The sequence below is a fragment of the Pelophylax lessonae genome (genome assembly GCF_965119305.1).
Source record: "Pelophylax lessonae genome assembly, chromosome: 2".
Classification (NCBI taxonomy): domain Eukaryota; kingdom Metazoa; phylum Chordata; class Amphibia; order Anura; family Ranidae; genus Pelophylax; species Pelophylax lessonae.
In genome coordinates, this window is record NC_138769.1 from 315,355,679 (window position 1) to 315,376,664 (window position 20,986).

The 20,986-nt window shown below is 41.2% G+C and overlaps 1 protein-coding gene across 1 annotated transcript in view; it reads right to left on the reverse strand.

Moving 5' to 3' along the window:
* Positions 1 to 20,986, reverse strand: part of LOC309548085 (uncharacterized protein) — a 108,810-nt gene that overhangs the window by 26,091 nt on the left and 61,733 nt on the right. Inside the window, exons 12-15 of the mRNA XM_082248049.1 lie at positions 17,594 to 17,673; positions 15,583 to 15,621; positions 10,205 to 10,387; positions 10,029 to 10,118 (exon numbers count right to left, since the gene is read on the reverse strand). Coding sequence (XP_082104175.1) covers positions 10,029 to 10,118; positions 10,205 to 10,387; positions 15,583 to 15,621; positions 17,594 to 17,673 — 392 coding nt within the window. The remainder of the gene's footprint in view (positions 1 to 10,028; positions 10,119 to 10,204; positions 10,388 to 15,582; positions 15,622 to 17,593; positions 17,674 to 20,986) is intronic.

A 20,986-nucleotide genomic window follows, 5' to 3' on the forward strand; every position in this document is an offset into this window, starting at 1 on the left:
ACCCCAAAAAGATTGTGTTCACTGCACCCCACAAAGGATTTTGTTCACTGCACCCCACAAAGATTGTGTTCACTGCACACCAAAAAGGATTGTGTTCACTGCACCCCAAAAAGATTTTGTTCACTGCACCCCAAAAAGATTGTGTTCACTGCAGCCCAAAAAGATTGTGTTCACTGCAGCCCAAAAAGATTGTGTTCACTGCAGCCCAAAAAGATTGTGTTCACTGCAGCTCACACACAGAAAAATGGATGTGGATCACTGACACCTGCCTATCTCCAATCCCACACCACACAGCAATATCGATTGTAGTTTGTAGAACACAGTTTCCCTAAAATTCAGCAGACTCTGTCCCTAACAGGATTGAGAAGAGATCGTAGATCAGGATTGAGTGCAGATTCACCCCACCCCCCACACAGCAATATCGATTGTAGTTTGTAGAACACAGTTTCCCTAAAATTCAGCAAACTCTGTCCCTAACAGGATTGAGAAGAGATCGTAGATCAGGATTGAGTGCAGATTCACCCCACCCCCCACACAGCAATATCGATTGTAGTTTGTAGAACACAGTTTCCCTAAAATTCAGCAGACTCTGTCCCTAACAGGATTGAGAAGAGATCGTAGATCAGGATTGAGTGCAGATTCACCCCACCCCCCACACAGCAATATCGATTGTAGTTTGTAGAAGACACTGACCCTATATAATTCAGCAGACTCTATCCCTAAAATGCCTACAACTCGCCCTGCCTAAACACTCCGACCTGTCCCTCAATTCTATCCGGACACAAATGGTTTTTTCCTGCCTATCTTTCCCTAATCAGCAGCCAGCACGTTGATGTGTGCTCTGTCCCTGAATCTAAGCAGCATAATGACGCCGCTGCGGCTGCCTCGAACTTATAAAGACTTGGTCACATGCTTCAGACGGCCAATCACAGCTACTGAGACATTTGCAGGCATGGCTGGGATGGCTTAAGGCACACCAGTTAAACGATTGTTGATTGGCTGTTGAAAGCCCGCCATGAAAAGAGCGCCAAAGCATGCAAAACCCGGAAATAAAACGACCGAACACGGATTTTTACCCGAACATACAGTAAAGTGTCCGTGTCCGTGTTCGGGTACAAAAAATCCAATTATTCGGTACGAACACGAATAATACAGTTCGTGTTCGCTCAACACTAGACATGGTTCCTTTTTTTTTTTTTAATTGTTACAGCGAGGGGTAAATATCCTGTACTGGCCGCATGTAGGAGAGTTAAGCCCCGTACACACATACCGATTGTCGGCCGAACGATCGGCCGTCTTTTGTCTGGTGCTGTCCTGTCTGCTGAAAACTGCAAAAGACTGCACACGAATTTTGTCGGCCATCAACAGCCGACTGCAGAAGTGATGTCATGTGATGGTTAACTTTCCGTGTCTTTTTTTCTTTTCTGAGCATGCCCAGTCGTGCTAATCGGCTGTTTGTCGGCCGAATTCTGTACTGACTGGCGAACAATCGGCCGTTCTGTTGTCGGCGTACAAAAATTTGAATGCCTGCAGGACAGATTCTGTTCGGCCGAAAATGCGCTGTCGGCTGTCGTTAGCATCATACTAACAAGCCGACAATCGGCCGATCGTTCGGCGGCCGAATATTTACGGCCGACAATCGGTACGTGTGTACGGGGCTTTAGACCACAGTTCTCTCACAAAGCATAATTCTCCAGTCAACTACACTCTGTCTCCCTGAGTAGCATTGTTAGTGCCGGTTCACACTATAGCGTGTGCGGCGATCGCATGTAATATCGGAGCGCACTGCTCCGTCATTACATGCGATCGGATGTGCAGTGCGAATTCAGCCATACACTTTGTATGGCTAAATTCGCACTGCACCCGCACAAAAGTCGCACATGACCCTTTTTTTCAGCCGCATCAGGATCGGATCGCACAGTGGTTCACACTTGTGCGATCCGATCCTGTGCGAACTGTCAGATCGCACTGCGATCAAACTGGGGGTGTCGTTAACAGTTAATTGAAACCCCCAGCGTATCGCATATGGCAGTGTGAACTGCCAGAGGTGCGGATGCGATGCGGTAACAGGCTGCGAATTCGCAGCCTTCCTGCATCGCACAAGCGTGACCCGGCACTTACTTGAAACCGTATTCTGGGGGAAGGACTATCTTACCACTGGAGAGACAGGCCACTGCTTTGTGTGAGAGAGCCATGGTCCAACTCTCCTTTGGGCTGGCAGCGCAGGGTGTTTGAACCCTTCCTGCAGCACTTAGCTGCTAAAAAAAAGCCCCAGGCTTATTACTGTATATGCAGACTGACTGCTTTACAGTAATAAATAGCAAGAGTTCAATTGGACTCTGGTTCAATATTCAACCCATTTTGATTTGAACCTGGTCTCGAACAAATACAAGCTCTTTCCTGCTGTCCATCCAGTTTTAAGGTTTCCACAGCTCTGTCACACAGTACAGATATTGCAGAGCAGGAGACAGTTTTTCTCTAACTAAAGGTCTTGTGGCTCCACCAATATTTGACTGGAAAATGAAAGAAAAAGTAGACTGATGAGTTTATGCTGTGATTGGACACTGCAGATCCAAGGCGGAAGGTGCAGAGCCAATAGGTGGCCAATTATGGCATCAAACAGCAAGCAGCCTTGTGCCACTTAAGCTGGGTACACACGGTCCGACTATTAGCCGGTCATACTGAACCATTTAACATTCCGCCCATGGTACAGCTGTCCTTCCGACAAAAGCTGGTCTAAGAACTGGCTTTTATCAAAGGGATATGCTGGAAAACCAGCATCTGATTGGTATGTTCTGTCCGAACACAATAGCACAGCGGGGGAGATCGCTGTACATCCATCGCTTGTTTAGTTTAGCAATCTCTGTTTTTTTCGTTCAGCCCGCTGAATGTGTGAAACATAGAAACATAGAAACATAGAATGTGTCGGCAGATAAGAACCATTTGGCCCATCTAGTCTGCCCAATATATCTGAATCCTATGAATAGTCCTTGGCCCTATCTTATATGAAGGATAGCCTTATGCCTATCCCATGCATGCTTAAACTCCTTCACTGTATTTGCAGCTACCACTTCTGCAGGAAGGTTATTCCATGCATCCACTACTCTCTCAGTAAAGTAATACTTCCTCATATTACTTTTAAACCTTTGCCCCTCTAGTTTAAAACGGTGTCCTCTTGTGGTAGTATTTCTTCTTTTAAATATGCTCTCCTCCTTTACCGAGTTGATTCCCTTTATGTATTTAAAGGTTTCTATCATATCCCCTCTGTCTCTTCTTTCTTCCAAGCTATACATGTTAAGGTCCTTTAACCTTTCCTGGTAAGTTTTTTCCTGCAATCCATGTACTAGTTTAGTAGCTCTTCTCTGAACTCTCTCTAGAGTATCTATATCCTTCTGGAGATATGGCCTCCAGTACTGCGCACAATACTCCAAGTGAGGTCTCACCAGTGTTCTGTACAGCGGCATAAGCACTTCTCTCTTTCTACTGCTTATACCTCTCCCTATACATCCAAGCATTCTGCTGGCATTTCGTGCTGCTCTATTACATTGTCTTCCCACCTTTAAGTCTTCTGAAATAATTACTCCTAAATCCCTTTCCTCAGATACTGAGGTCAGGACTGTGTCAAATATTCTATATTCTGCCCTTGGGTTTTTACGCCCCAGGTGCATTATCTTGCACTTATCCACATTAAATTTCAGTTGCCAGAGTTCTGACCATTCTTCTAGTTTTCCTAAATCCTTTTCCATTTGGCATTTCCCTCCAGGAACATCAACCCTGTTACATATCTTTGTGTCATCAGCAAAAAGACAAACCTTACCATCGAGGCCTTTTGCAATATCACTTATGAAGATATTAAACAAAATTGGTCCCAGTACAGATCCCTGAGGTACCCCACTGGTAACATGACCTTGTTCTGAATGTTCTCCATTGACTACAACCCTCTGTTGTCTGTCGCTCAGCCACTGCCTAATCCACTCAACAATATGGGAGTCCATGCTCAATGACTGTAGTTTATTGATAAGTCTTCTATGTGGGACAGTGTCAAAAGCCTTACTAAAATCTAGATATGCAATGTCTACTGCACCTCCACCGTCTATTAGTTTAGTCACCCAGTCAAAAAAATCTATAAGATTTGTTTGACATGATCTCCCTGAAGTAAACCCATGTTGTTTTTCATCTTGCAATCCATGGGATTTAAGATGTTCCACAATTCTATCCTTTAATAGGGTTTCCATTAATTTGCCTACCACCAGGCATTGGTGGTACAGTTGGAAGCACAGTTTGCTCTCAAATGCCATTCAGTGAGAAGAAATAGCCTGCACCAGTGCAATACAGTACAGTGCCAACAATAAAAAATACACATATCATTCCCCTCTACAGTATATGTCAGCCCCATCCTGTCTCTGATCTGACCCCATCCCACTGTGTGTGAGCTGTACATTAATCCCTTCACTTTCTGATCCCTCTTTGTATTACTTGTACATTTAATATACCTAATACATTACCAAGCACCATATTTTAACCCCCTCAACACTGTCATGTTTCTTAATTTCCAGAAAATTGTGACAAAAATAAAAAAAATTAGATCACTTCGGGGTATCTACTTTTCAAAAAGGGGTCATTTTGGAGGTGTTCATAGTGTCCTAACCTTTTTCTTTTCCGCGTTTTAAAACAGAAAGATGAGCATCTTATTGTTTTTGTTATTTTTACCTAAAGGAAAACCCTATCGGAGGAATTCATAAAGGGTGTCATAGACCCTTTAGAATTCCCTTGGGGCACAGCACCAAAAATGTCAGTGCTTTTGCTCCATTCATGTACCTGTCACAGATCTGTGCATGTCTGCACTGAGGAAAGAGTCCATGCTGTACACTTCTTCCTCAGTGCAGTCCCTCCCTCTCTGGCTCCTGTGCCCATCATACTCACAGTCACGAGAACAGTGGCGTCGGGAGAGGGGGTGACCCAGGCTATATCCCCGAGTGAGTCCCCAAAAACCCTAGGTCTCGTATTGCTCATTCTGAATTATTATCCCCGAGTCCCAAGGCCTGGGGTTGGCTGGGAACTTGGGGCTATACAGGGCCTATCCTGGGTGGGTGCACAGGCTGCCTCTGAAGGGAAGGGGGGGTGCGCACCGCCAGATTACACAGAGGGGGAATCTTCTGCTTACCCTGGCACGGCGAAGTTCCGCTTCCTGGACCGTCTTCTATGATGGACGTCACACTGGTCCAATGCCAGGAGGCAGGACTTAGTGTGACAGTGACTCTGTGTAAACCGGTGGCTCTCCTCTCCCCATGCACTGGCAAGGCTGCACTGATGGGCACTGTGAGGCTTTGCTGATAGGCATGGATCAGGCTGCATTGATGGGCATAGGTAAGGATGAGCTGATGGGCACTGATCAGGCTGAGCTGATGGGCACTGGCAAGGCTGCACTGATGGGGACAAGGGCCTCTTCCTGACAACCCTGGGCGGTGGTTGTGGGGGTCTGCGGGCAGGAGGCTTATTGGAATCTGGATGCCCCTTTAACAAGGGGCCCCCCAGATCCCGGCCCCCCCCCTCTATGTGAATGAGTATGGGGTACATTGTACCCCTACTCATTCACCCCATAAAAGGCAGTGTAGTGTAAAAAACGACAAGAGAAGGTTTTGAGAAGTCCATTTTTGAAAGATCCTCAGAGCACAAGTTGCACCACAAGTCGGATCATCATGATCCAACTTGGATGCGACTTCCAATCAAATAAATGGGCTGAAAGTCATATCAAAGGCTCATGGGCAATCTTTGATTTTGAATAGAGGCAGTAAAACGCTGCTAAAAGCTAACGCGGCTAAACGTGCATTAACGCCAACGGAAAAAGCTACCAATAGCAAGTTTTTACAGCTGCTTTTTCCTGGTGTTGGTAGTTGTTACGCTCAGCACTCCGGGCCCCCTGCTGGCCTCGGAGCGCTCACAACGTGTGTCCCCAGGCGACGCTCCTGCGTCTCGGCGTGCGCGTCCCCGCTCTCTAGGGCGCGCACGCACCAGGACTCTTAGATCTAAAGGACCAGTGCACAGGTGATTGGTGCCTGGTCCAAACTGGTTATTAAGGGTTAAGGGTTGTGAGAGGCAGTGCTGACTTATTAGGTTTCACCTGTGCACTACCCATAAATACCTTCTCCTCCCACAACTTCCTGCCGGATCTTTGTGCCTTGTGCCTCTGAGAAAGCGTTCCCTACTGAGTTTGTTTGCTTTGCCTGTTGCCGAACCCGCTGCTACCGACTACTCGCCTTTGAATCTCTGCCGCCTGCCCTGACCTCTGCTACGTCCGACTACGTTCTTGCCTACTCCCTGTGTACCACGCCATATCAGCTGCCAGAGAGATCGAGTTGTTACTTGGGGACACGACCTGGTAGTTACCGCCGCAGCAAATCCATCCCGCCTTGCGGCGGGCTCTGGTGAAGACCAGTAGAAACGGTCCTCTAGTACAACCCACGCCATCGCCTCTCTGGTCCAGAGGATCCACTATCAGTCCTGCCGGTTCGTGACAGTAGTAAAAATCATATATTATATAGATACGTTATACACAGAGTGATATATTTCAAGCATTTCTTTATTTAAATTTTTATGATTATGGCTGCTTACAGCTAGTGAAAACCCCAAATTCAGTATCTCGGAAAATTCAAATATAACATAAGACCAATAAAAAAAAAAAAAAAAAAAAAAAAGGGTTTTTAATACAGATATGTTGGCTTACTGAAAAGTATGTCCATGTACAGTATAGTATGTACTCAATACTTGGTTGGGGCTCCTTTTGCATTAATTACTGCATCAATGTGGTGTGGGATGGAGGCAATCAGCCTGTGGCACTGCTGAGGTGTTATGGAAACCCAGGTTACTTTGGTAGTGGCCATCAGTTCTTCTGCATTGTTGGGTCTGGTGTCTCTCATCTTCCTCTTGACAATACCCCACAGATTCTCTATGGGGTTTAGGCCAGACGAGTTTGCGGGCCAATCAAGCACAGTGATACCATAATCAATAAACCAGGTATTGGTACTTTTGGCAGTGTGGGCAAGTGCCAAGTCCTGCTGGAAAATGAAATCAGCATAAAGCTGGTTGGCAAAGGGAAGTTCTAGAATTTCCTGGTAGAGGACTGCGCTGACTTTGGACTTGATAAAACACAGCGGACCAACACCAGCAGATGACATGGCTCCCCAAATTATCACGGACTCTGGAAAATTTTGCATTTCATTTGAAAATCAAGGTCCCAGAGTCTGGAGGAAGAGTGGAGAGGCAGAGATTCCAAGTTGAATGAGGTCCAGTGTGAAGTTTCCACAGTCAGTGAAGATTTGGGGAGCCATATCATCTGCTGGTGTTGGTCCACTGTGTTTTATCAAGTCCAAAGTCAGCGCAGCCCTCTACGAGGAAATTCTAGAGCACTTCATCCTTCCCTCTGCTGGCCAGCTTTATGGAGATGCTGATTTCATTTTCCAGCAGGACTTGCCAGCCACCTGCCCATGCTGCCAAAAGTACCAATACCTGGTTTAATGATCATGGTATCACTGTGCTTGATTGGCCAGCAAACTCGCCTGACCTAAACCCCATAGAGAATCTGTGGGGTATTGTCAAGAGGAAGCTGAGAGACACCAGACCCAACAATGCAGACAAGCTGAAAGCCGCTATCAAAGCAACCCGGGCTTCCATAACACCTCAGCAGTGCCACAGGTTGATCACCTCCATGCCATACTGCATTGATGCAGTAATTCATGCAAAAGAAGCTCTGGCCAAGTATTTAGTGCATACTATACTGTACATGGACATACTTTTCAGTAAGCCAACATTTCTGTATTAAAAATCCTGTTTTTATTGGTCTTACGTAATATTCTAATTTTCTGAGATATTGAATTTTCATAATAGCCATAATCATCAAAATGAAGAAATTAAGAAATGCTTGAAATATATCACTTTGTGTACACACATATATATATACATACACACACACAATATATAAGTTTCATTTTTTGATTTGAATTATTAAATTAACTTTTTGATGATATTCTAATTTATTAAAATGCGCCTGTAATTTTGAACTCTCCAGCTTTAGGAAATAGCCCCAAAGTGACAGGTTCTTAAACTGGCAGTAGTAAAAACAACTCGAATTCTCTGCACGTGTCAGTAATGCTACCAAAACTGATGCAAACACTTGCCTGAAATAGGTGCAGGTATTCCTTATGGGAAATTCTGCTAAAAATTTTTCATTAGGGCTATTTTGAATTCATCAGTATATGTCTCAAAAAAATTGATATAAAATGAATTTTTGTAGAGTGTTGCATGATTGAGTAATTGTCATTCAAAGTATCACAGGGCTGAAAACTGAAAAATGGACTGGTAATGAAGGCGGTAAAACATGCCATTTCTGAAGTGGTTATTAAACAAGACCAGCTTGTTGGTTTATGGGTTGTACATCTGCATGGAGTTTGGCTTTCAAGTGAATGTAAATCCAGTTACTAAAATGTCATGTCATTTCAAAAGCCATTTTTAATATTCTCATATCTGCAGCTTTCATTAAAATAACACCTGGTGCTCCCACCATAAAAGTCTTGGTTTAGGCATGTATTGTATAGGATGACAACAGTAGTGATGCTGCATTGTCTCCCTGTCACACGAGATTCTAATGGAAATGAATAGGGGGCGTTCCAACACACATTATGCAGGCACAGACGACTGATGTCACCATATGGAAAGCCACCCTGTGAAATTCAGTCAACGCTGCAGTACATGCTTATAGAAATGAAGTGGCTGCAAAGAGGCTGCAGGAGATCCGCATCACTGAGATGCATAAATGATAAAAAAGGTGAAACCAAGTATTTTTTTTTAAATGTCTATTATTTAGGATACACTGTGCTTTAGCAAACGAAATGTCATTTAGTTAGGGATAATGTCATCAATTTTATAGGAATGTACTAATGTTTCAATGTAAAAGAGAGCAGCTTGATGTAAATAATCCTATTAGTGTGTGCTAGTGTCTTAATATATGTCCAGCCATATTTTCTCATTAGATAAACCGACTCTATTTTACTATTTGCAGTGCTGCAAAATGGTTGCGCTTTAGGCCCTTTCCACACTTGTGCAACTTGCCATGCAACTTTGCACGACTTGTAGTTCCCCATGTTTTCCAATGATACCCATTCATATATACTCAACTTAAAGTTGCAGCAACTTCAAATTAGTTTATGCACTACTTTGGCCTGACTTTCATGCAACTTGAGGGCCATAGACTTCAATGTTAACCCTCAGAAGTTGTATGAAGTCATACCTGAATGTTATACAATGCAACTTGGGTGCAACGGTTGTCCGTTAAAACTGGTCAAAGCAAAAGTTGTATCCAAGTTGCACCCATCCAAAATTGTCTCAAATTTCCTTCAAAGTTGCAACAAAGTTGCACTCCAAAGTCGGCGCAACTTTGGAGTCGTACAAGTGTGGAAGGGGCCTTACTGGTCCTTCTCACATTGCAAGTCCATGGTTTGTTTAATACAATGCTCTCCCTGTGTGGTTGGTATCCTAATGCCCAATTGGTAAAGGTTATGTGGGCTGCCATTTCTGAGCCTGGCTGCTTAAAATGCTGGTTTCCTGGCTGTCACATTTGATGCTTTGGCTTCAATCACTAACCAAGAACAGATATAAATATCAGGATCTCTGATTTTTCTATATTTGTATATTTCTGCATGCTTGTTTCAGGTCAGTGATTTAGAAACCAGCATTTTGAAAATGGCCACCAATGTCAATCCCCATATTACTCTGATGGTTAGTGTACTTTAAGCAACAAATAATAATATTGAGCAACTAAGAGCTCCATCTAATGGTTAATCTAGAAATTTCTATATGTAATAAAATAGCAAAAACATGACAGAGCAAAGCATGTCAAATTGTAAAAACCATAGGAAAGATGACATATACACTGAAAAAAACATAGTTTTAAAAATATGCCCACCAAACACATACTGTAAAAGGTAAATTACTGGACTGACATTGCAAAATAAGGAAAATGAACAAAGTCTTACTCAGATCTTGGTACATGGCGGTATTACATTCACACACTCCATTATTGCATGTTTCATCTGTAGCGCATCCTGATACACAGATAGGAGTAGCTGCAGAAGACAAAGCATAAAAACATCTGTTTAAAATGACAAATGTCAGACTCAGTACACTTCCAACTGATTTTGAAAATACTTACTGGTGCAACAGGACAGACTTTCACTGTAGTATAAGCCATCTGGACAGCAGAAGCTGAGATCCTGGACATTGCATGGTACATTTTCATCCGGAAGACAGGTACTATAATCACTACATGAACAACCATTTCCCTCATAACATTCCCCTGAACAGGAGCTGCAAAGACCAAAATTGGGAAGAGAAGCTGGAAGAGAAGAAAAAGATGTCAGACACCAGGAGTCTCTGAAGTTAGTCAATTTTCACATCATGTCACATCGCTCAAAAACACCTTCAATGTCACTGAGACTGCAAACAGTATTTGCAAAACTGAACATAAACTTGTGCAAATAATGTTTGCAGTTTCCAGAAGCTGAGAACTAGGAATGTGCAACTGTGTGTGTTGCTAGTTATCCAACCTGCTGTCAAGAAATATTATTCCTAGAATTATTACCCAGTTATCTGACTCACATCAATGCTGCTACACGTGAGTATCTAAGCTTAAAAATCACTAAACGTGAGTATCTAAGCTTAAAAATCCTTTGACATAAATGGGAGTTAACAGGCATTTGAAAGCCATAAAAAGTGACCACACAAAGCAGATGCAAATATATATAAAACTTCACTTCTAAGGTCCGTACACACGATCTGAAAATCGGATGAAAAATACCACGTTCTAATCGATCGTATGATAATTGGATCGTTAGTATACAGCGTTCAAGAGCCGATTATGACAATGAATGCAAAATTATCCGATGGGACAAGCACAAAAAAAAAAATTCTTGTACGATACCAGATCATACGATTTTCAATTAAATCAGTGCAGTTGTTGTTTCGAAAATACAACACATTACATCACTTCCAATTTTTTTTTTTTTTTTATTCTGTCGTACAATAATTTTCATACGTTTAGTAAACTCTTTATGTTCGATATGTGACTAGCATGCATGGGGCATTTAGGAACCCAAAACATTGTGCAGACATTTGGGTGTGGAGAAGAGAGCTGAGAATGAACTGTAAGTTTATAGAACTATTTTACATAGGCAGCATTTTTAAAAAAAAAAATTTGGATACACATTCACTTTAATTTCACTGATACACCCTAAGGCCCCTTTCAAAAGGCTTTCCGATCCGGTCCACCTGTTTGTTTTTCAGGCGGACCTGATCGGACGCTCCATGCGCCCCTAGGGAGCAGCAGATGTCAGGGGTGACATCTCTGCTGACACCCGCTGCTATCCGATCCGATCGTGTCCCTGAAATCCAGACGGATGGAAACTCTATTCTCCATTCATCTGGAGGAACGGACAGGTGGTCCACTTTCATCCGATCTCCCATATAGGAGAGTGGGGATCTGACAGGTCTGTCTCTGCAAAGTAAACTGGATACACACTATCCAACTTTTGTGGTTAGATTTCCTTCAGATTTACCTTTTCTATGTAGTGCAAGGGCCTGCCAGATTGCATACAAATGTAAAGTGTTTAGGTTTGACCTCATATTATATGGTTTTGGTAAGTCTAAAGGAAAAAGTCTTCAGAAAATCTTATAGTGTGTATGGCCCATTAGCAGAGACAGACCTGTCATCCGCCTGCCCAGCGGGGATTGGCAGATCGATCCCCGCTGAGCAAAACGGAGTCCGCCGGGCAGAAAGCCTGTGTGAAAGGACCCTAACACTTATCCTTAATACTTATGGGATTCGCACTAAACCTGTCCCTCACCCTTCAATCTAACATATATAACCTTTCCCTTAAATCAAACTAACAAAAGTTTTAACTCTTTCCTACACTATTCAAAACATTAAAAATGAGCTGCCAGAATGGTAAAACCTCCTCTATTACAAGTACATACCTGCCAACTGTCCCGTTTTTCCCGGGACAATCCCGGCAAATAGGAGCCTGTCCCGGGTGATTTACATTGTCCCTGTTAATCAGGGACAATGTAAATCATTTAAAAAAAAAAAAAAAAAATTTTTTTTTTTTTTATTTTGTGCCACACAGTGTCGCTCTCACCTCAGCTAGGTGTTGTAGTTCTGGCAGCAGGTTGTCTCTCTCTCTGTGCCCGCTCACTCTTCCTGTCTGTCGCAAATTTAACGTGTCACCGGAGGCAGGGTGTCAGCATGGTGCACTTTCCAAAATCCACCAGCAGGGGGAGGCAGAGCACCTTTCCGACAAGCTGGAGGCCTCACACTCCATTAATTACTACTATTAATAATGTTTTTTTATAGATATAATTTTTACACCTGTTAATTGATACATATATATATATATAGTTTTCTAGCTCTAGATAAATGTGTGTACATATCCGTGTATGTGTATGTGTGTGCATATATATATATATATATTGCTCAAAAAAATGAAAACAGACCTCAATCCTCAATGGGAAAAATCTCATGCTGGATATCTATACTGGTATGGATTTGGTATGTGTTAGGATAATATGGACTGGGTAATGTGTTAGGATCTATACTGGTATGGACTATACTGGTATGGACTCTGTAATGTGTTAGGATGGTATGAACTGGGTAATGTGTTAGGATCTATACTGGTATGGACTGGGTACTGTGTAGTATGGTATGGGTTGGTTAATGTGTTAGGATCTATACTGGTATGGACTGGGTAATGTGTAGGATGATATGGACTGGGTAATGTGTTAGAATCTATACTGATATGGACTGGGTAATGTGTTAGGATCTATACTGGTATGGACTGGGTAATGTGTTAGGATCTATACTGATATGGACTGGGTAATGTGTTAGGATCTATACTGGTATTGACTGGGTACTGTGTAGGATGGTATGGACTGGGTAATGTGTTAGGATCTATACTGGTATGGACTGGGTAATGTGTTAGGATATATACTGGTATGGACTGGGTAATGTGTTAGGATCTATACTGGTATGGACTGGGTAATGTGTGAGGATGGTATGGACTGGGTAATGTGTTAGGATCTATACTGGTATGGACTGGGTAATGTGTTAGGATCTATACTGGTATGGACTGGGTAATGTGTAGGATGGTATGGACTGGGTAATGTGTTAGGATCTATACTGGTATGGACTGGGTAATGTGTGAGGATGGTATGGACTGGGTAATGTGTTAGGATCTATACTGGTATGGACTGGGTAATGTGTTAGGATCTATACTGGTATGGACTGGGTAATGTGTGAGGATGGTATGGACTGGGTAATGTGTTAGGATCTATACTGGTATGGACTGGGTAATGTGTTAGGAAGGAAAGGATGCCACATTGTTTTATGTAAATGAAAATTATCACCCTGCAGAGGGCTGAATTCAAAGACAGGTGAATAAAGTGTGAAATGTGCTCAGGTGTGACCATACAAAAAATGTAATATGTAAATATAAATAAAGTGCAAGGTGTAAATAAGTACAATAAAACCTAATTATAGCAGATAGTATAATCATACTTATTTACACCTTGCATTTTATTTATATTTCCATATAACATTTTTTGTATGGTCACACCTGAGCACATTTCACACTTTAGAATTGCAGGGAATTGTGATGAGAATTTTAAACTTTAGGCAGAAGTAGTGCAGCTGAATGGGAGAATTATTCCAACTCTGCTACTTTGGCCTCAAGTTTTCAATTCCCTTTTCAATTTCCTGTAATTCTCTCTTTATGAAGTAGACCCTATAATCTGATAAGTAGGCGGAGATTAATTATGTGGAGTGGGCGGAGCTTCAGTGAAGTGGGTGTGGTAAGTAATTGATAGCTGTGCTGCAAAGTGTCCCTGGAATTTTTTTTCAAATGTTGGCAACTATGCAAGTATGCAATTATTTACAAGTGGCCCTGTTCTGACAGGGTCACTCGCAGCCCCTGACCACTAATCCTAACACAATTTGAACTTTAACCCCTTCCCACCTGCTCAGATTAACTGTTGTTTGTGAACAGCAGCAGCACTGGCCATTTATTTGTACAGAATACAAATCCGACAGCCACTGCTGACAGCTGTAGCTATTTGCACCCAATATGTGCAGACAGCGACAGCTGTCAGAATGTAGGGCTCGTGTACACACAGACTAGGTTGACCGCTGGCCAAGGGAAAATGCAAAACACGGCAAAATGGAGCTGCGATTTTACCATGATTTTGCTGCGTTTTGGGGCAGGCATTCAAAAGGTTCCTATCCTGAACACGATTTTACCCCGTTCAGGAGAGGGAGGTAGAGGGAAGCTAAACCTCCCCCAACCACAGCAGCTTCTTGTAAAAGCCTATGTGTTCATAGAGCTTCTTTCTCGCAGCCCGGTAGCTGTGGGCGCCGCATTTTTGCAGCAAAGATCAGCTGGCTCTCGCTGTTGGAATGAATGGGTCATGTGATCAGTTCATGTTCCAGAAGTTATATACTGTATCGTTTGTAGGGAAAACAAAAGATAGAAAAGAACCTGAGATTTATGTGTGCACATCTGTAATGCATGGGGGGGGGTGTTGAGGATTTACTAAAACTGGAGCACTTTGGTACAGCTGTGCATGGTAGCCAATCAGCTTCTAACTTCAGCTTGTTTTATTAAGCTTTGGAAAAAAAATCAGGGAGCTGATTGGTTTCTCTCCACAGCTGCAACAGATTTAGCACTCTCCAGTTTTAGTAAATATCCCCCGATTGTCTCAGCTGTTTTAAAAGCTGGTAATACACAGTTGATTTTTTTCATTTAGCCAGTGGGTTGCAGGAAAAAAAAAAAAACACTAGCAGATTCTACACAAACAAGGTGGATGGAGGAATCCCCCCTGCTGGGAAATTTCATTCTGAGAGCAACACCCGCCAATGTTAGAATGCAATATTCAGTGGCTGCAGCTGCTGATGGAGATAAATTCTCCAACATGTCCCTTCAACTTTTCAAAAAGTGGGATGGCCATACACTGATCAATATTCAGCCAGTCTCTGCTGAGCACACAGAGTTTCAATCAGTGTACGGCCAGCTTAAGGAGCGAGCATTGATTTATGGTTGTTGGTTTTTTGGGTAATGAGACTGCTTGATCTGGCTGTATAAGACCTTAAAGAGGGTGTCTAATCATTGGAGTCAAAATTGTGATAAACATCGATTGTTATGTGAGTGATCACTGATGTAACAGAGTTGTTTTTTTAATTTTTCAATATATATTGGAGACACCTGGGAAGAAGGTGAAGCAATCTAATGATTCCCAAAGGGGAGGGGTGCACTTTTTTAGCTAAAAAATTCCTATGTGCTTTTGTTCAGTATTTGTAATTAATTGATTTGATGAATAAATGCTGGTTCTGATTCCTAACAGTCTGGCTATGAAAAGTGGTAATTTATAGTCATACTGCATCTTCTAAATATCTGTGTTTATACTTTGCTATATAATATTTAATAGTTTAATGTTTGGGCTTATTATGCAGTTTTTCTGTCTTTTTAAAACATGTATTGCACTTACCGTCATCAGGATTGGGCCAGGTATTTATGCACTCAGCACCTAGAAATGGGGAAAAAAGAAAGGAGAGTCAAGCGTTATGTTCCAGAGTGACAAGTATAATAATCAATACATTATATATTATATATATATACACACATTATAACACACACACAATTTATGCTCAATTGAAATGTGTATACAGTATTTGTAATATTTGTAGCTGTATATGAGGACTATAAAATCTCTGAATAAAGAAACAACTGGCATTGTTTAGATTAATGTGATTCTGTCTTTATGTCACTATAGTAAATCACTGTTTATTTAGAATTGGTATGTGATCTGTGTACAATCTGCCTTTCATTCCATTTGCATATGGGTAATTCAATAAAATATTCCCCGTTATTTCTTCCATACTCCAGCCATTCACAATTAGATTTGTTTTAACCTGCAGGCAAAACTAAAAACATCTAAGAGATTCCTCTGTCCATTGCTATACGGTGCAGATGAATGAATCTCCCGCTGTGGCTATTGTACTTTGACAGCCGGTCCCGCTGGCTATCAAAATCTCTGGACTGCGGCTGCATCTGTATCAGGACCCATCCAAAATGTGATCAGTGCATGGCCAGCCTAAGTGTTTCTTAATGAGATCGATATGATAGAGCTCAAAAATTCCTAATGCTTTCTATCCTTGTACTGAAGGCAAAAATTAACAGAAAAAAGAAGAAAACCTTAAGAAACCTTAAAGATCCAGACGGATGCTTGATAACTGGAGGGCTAGACCCCCCCCTTATACTCTAAATAGCTCTTTTGTGATCATTTACTACGGTATAGAGATTGTCTACTTAGTGAAGTCAATGTTCATTTGGCGTAGTAAATAAAGCAAACGCTCAACACCCAATCATGTGTAAAGGAATTAAAGTACATTATTTTGCTTACACATAATAGGATAATTGGAGTGAATGCAATCTCCATTTACTCACTAAGCTAAGGGAACATTTACTTTGCCAGGTAAAACAACCTCACTGACTGGAGCTCAAGCATATCAAACTATAGAGGAAATGTTGGCAATGCAAATATGAATCAGCGTATTGCTGATCATTTGCATCACCATATAACCATTACATTGGAGTCTGTAGGTATCCAAAGCAACATCCCATTGCTAGTATTACCTCTTTTAGGCTGGTCATACATCAATGGTTTTTTTTTCTCTCCATCTAAATGAGGTGGATGGAGGAATCCTCTTCACCGGGACATTGTTCTCTGACCACAGCACCTGCCACTGTCAGAATACACTGATCAGTGGTTGCAGCTGATTGGCTGCAGCTGCTGATCGGGGATAACTCTCCAACATGTTCCTTCAGCAGAACTCAAATGATTGACTTCTGTCAAGCAGCGGTGGCCACACACTGAATGATATTTAGCCGGATCAGCAGTGACCAGCCACATTTCTATCAGTGTGTGGCTGTCCCGGCTCAACAGAAGTCAATTGTTTTGTGCTGGAAAATTTTCCTTGATCGGTGTATGGCCACCATCACGCAGAATATTTTTACATTTTACTGTTCCTAACCTGGCTTAGAATTTTGTGACACAGGTAATAAAATAAATCTATGTCAAAATAAGTTTTTCTGCATTTTCTTCTGATAATGAAAAAATTCTGCTTGATAATTATCCAAGGAAAGCCGCCTCTTTACTTTGCCAGCGTGTCCTTTGCATCCAGCCCTGCCACCCAATTTACATAAAGAAGAGACCAATCGATGTAACCATTAATTGAATCATGAGCACAGGAAGATTGTCATTTAGCTGTAGATTCTATTACTTTATTGGAGCATAATACAATACATTCTTCACAGTTATAGCAAAACTGAAAATATTCAAGTTTATATTAAATAATAAAATTATTCTGTATAGATGAGGAAAATGTTTAACTAAATTATTTGTGTAGATATAGAAAGTCAAGCTGCAATCAAAAATACAGTGTTAGTATACACATTATTTATTATTGATTTACTAATTGCAATCTGCAGCAACTTACCTGCATACTGGATAAGAACAGCCAATGCAATGACAAAGTGTAGCTTCATTTGTGCTTGTATGCCTGGTCCTGAATATGAGCTGAATACCTTATCAGACCACAAATGCAGAAATCTTCACTTACAGCTGACTTTATAGATGAGGGGGTGGGAGCAAACGATAAAGTAGGCCAAATTATTGGAGATTGCAAAAACGAATATGATACAAAAACCCCAGGGCTGTCCGAATTGGCCAATGCGGACTTACCTTTATAACTTGTTTGGTACCCACTTCATGTCAGTCAGGTACTAATTTTACAACAGTCGTCAGTTCATGAAAATGACATGGCATGCAATTTTATACATAGGAATGTGACTGATCAGACCTGGTGTCACTGTTCACACGTCAAGGACAGTGCTACCTTACCCCCAGGTCACAGTGCTAGCATAAACCCACACATTTTAAAACAATGTGCGTCTTTGGAAATTTTCTATAATTATTAACAAGCCTTTTAAAAAAATATGTTACATTTTTTAGTCATATTTAGCTGTGTATGACACTAGAAGACGTATTTAACAAAGCAGTGCAGAATACAATAGCTATGTTACCAAATAATCATAACACATTTTTCTATTATTCAGACTGCAATAATCTGAGTGTAAGCAGTTACATTATATCTAGACCATATAAATGTATTGTATTGCAGCTTACCAGATCTTAGTGCCATGGTGTTGGCTGCATTGTTTTTCATTGTTTCGAAGAAGATTTTCAGCTGGTACAGAAGATATTTGGTGATCTTGTGATGGACTGGAAATTATTCTGTTGAAATTATTAGAAAAATAGACACCATACAACTTTTTTTTGTTTTTGTTTTAATTACTTCTGGACCAGAAGGTTTTACCCCCCTAATGTTCTGGCCATTTTTTGCGATATGGCACTACGTTACTTTAACTGACAACTGCACGGTCGTTAAATGCAAATTAATGTCCTTTTTCCCCACAAATAGAGCTTTCTTTTGGTGGTATTTGATCACCTCTGCAGTTTTTCTATTTTTTGTGCTAGAACAAAAAAATACTGTCAATTTTGAGAAAAAAACAATACTTTTTACTTTATGCTATAAAACATATCCAATAAAAAAAATGTAAAACATCAAATTTCTTCATCAATTTAAAACCAATATGTATTCTGCTACATATTTTTGATTAAACAAAATCCCAATAAGGCTATACTGATTGGTTTGCACAAAAGTTATCACGTCTGCAAACTAGTGGATAGATTTATGGCATTTTTTTTTTTTGTTTACTAGTAATGGTGGCGATCAGTGATTTTTAGTGGGACTGCGACATTCCGTGGGACAGATCAGACCCCTAACTGAAACTTTTGAGGGAACCAGTGACATTACTACAGTAATCAGTGCTACAAATATGCACTGTTACTGAATTAATGACACTGGCAGGGAAGGGGTTAACACCAGGGCCGATCAAAGGGTTAAGTGTGTCCCCAGGGGAGGATTTCTAACTGTGGGGGGATGGGCTCACTAGATGAACACCAAAATCTGTGTTCCTAAATAGCAGGAAGACAAGATCACTATGTTAATCTCTGACAGAACGGCAGTCTGCATTGTTTACATCGGCAGACTGCCATTCTGTCTCTCTAAAGGGGGGCAATTGGACCTACTGATTGGCTCCCCCTCCTGCCAATCAGTGCGTGCCTGTGCCACCGGAGGCCCCTGCTGGCTATTGCAGGAAACGACGTACAGGTATGTCGTTTCGCGCAATAAAGCCGACTTGCCGCAGTATAAGTATTGCTGGCGGTCAGCAAGTGGTTAAGTTTGAGTTCTGTAAAAGATTTTGTGGAAGCAACCTGTAGGTGGTGCATGACACAGTAATGAGGGAGGAAGTGACGTTCTGACCAACAGTGGAAATAAAGTAGAGAAAGAGCCAGAACATGGCAGAATACAACTGCTCTCATTTTCTCATCATTCTACAGTCATGCAGAACTGTTTTACTGACAAAAACTTAAGTACAGTTTACATGTGAAAGACTCATAATGGCTCTGCAATGATGGTTGTTATGTTAAACACAAGTATTGAGTATTATGAGTTTATTAGGAATAGATTAGTTCAAGATGTAAAAGTACGAAACTTTATAATTAGTCAAATGTGATATAATAGGCCTAAAATAATAGATGCAAAACTGGAGATAATATATATATATATATATATATATATATATATATATATATACTGTATATATATTATGTGTATCTGATGGCTTCAGATGCTAGGCCTTAGTTTGTGTATGCTGTTTGGTGTATTTGGCCATACCGTAAACGGACATATAATATATTAGCAGCCATATACCATTCAAGAGGAAAAAGAGGAAATATTTCACATTCTTCTAGGCATAGTATTGTAAATATTGATAATGTTCTAAATGTTATTGAAGTCACGTTCTGGCCAACAGCGGAAGCAAGAGCCAGGACATGGCAGAATAAAACTGCTCTCATTTCTTATCCTCCTACAGTTATTGTCTCTCATTCGTTCCCCTTTTTAGACAGGTAACATTTTAGGGGCTCGGTCTGGCATATGTGGTACCACCAGTGAGATCAAAGCATGAGACCAGCACAAACCGGTGGGTCGGTCTACAAGAACTGTAAATTGCCATCTGCTGGTTGCAGCAGAGATGGAGTCTCCTGTTCGTGTCGTAGGACATTCAAAAGTAACTTCATCTACTTAATGAAGAAGAGATTCATAGAGTCGCTCTGTTACTGGAACATGGGAGAGACATTGAAGTTCCAGCAGTGACTGGTACCAACACACTTGTTAAATCCATTGTGGAATACATGAGAAGCGATAAGCTGAAAAGGTTAGAAGATCAAAGTCTACTCATCTTTAGAGACAAGATTGATGAACTGAAAGTTAACAAGAAAGATTCCCTTGTCATGGACATTGCAAATAGTCACAAAGAGACGGGTAATGGGGTCCTCAATGATAGAACAGGTATCTAGGATGGTTATACTAGCTGATGTTGCTGCCTTATTACCACGCAGAGAATTCAAAATGCATGGTGGTGTAATTTCAGATTGTGGTTCATACATGAGTTACAGCAGTATATGTAGACAAATTGATGAGGGTCTGAAAGAAATATTCTCTGAATCTGAAATCATGCTCACAGTGTTAAGAATGATCAAACCAGGTCATTTTTTAGGACATGTTGATATCACTGTTGCTGATTTGTAAAGGTTCTTAAAGTCACATATGCAAGAATGAAGTTGTACTGAGTTGTTTCAGGAGCTTAGCAATGCTAAACAGCAAGATAAAGAAACACCACAGTAGTTTATTTTTAGGCTAGTGCGGTTGAAACAAAAAGTTCTGTCTGCATCACAACATGAGGGGTTAGAGTTTTTGCTATGA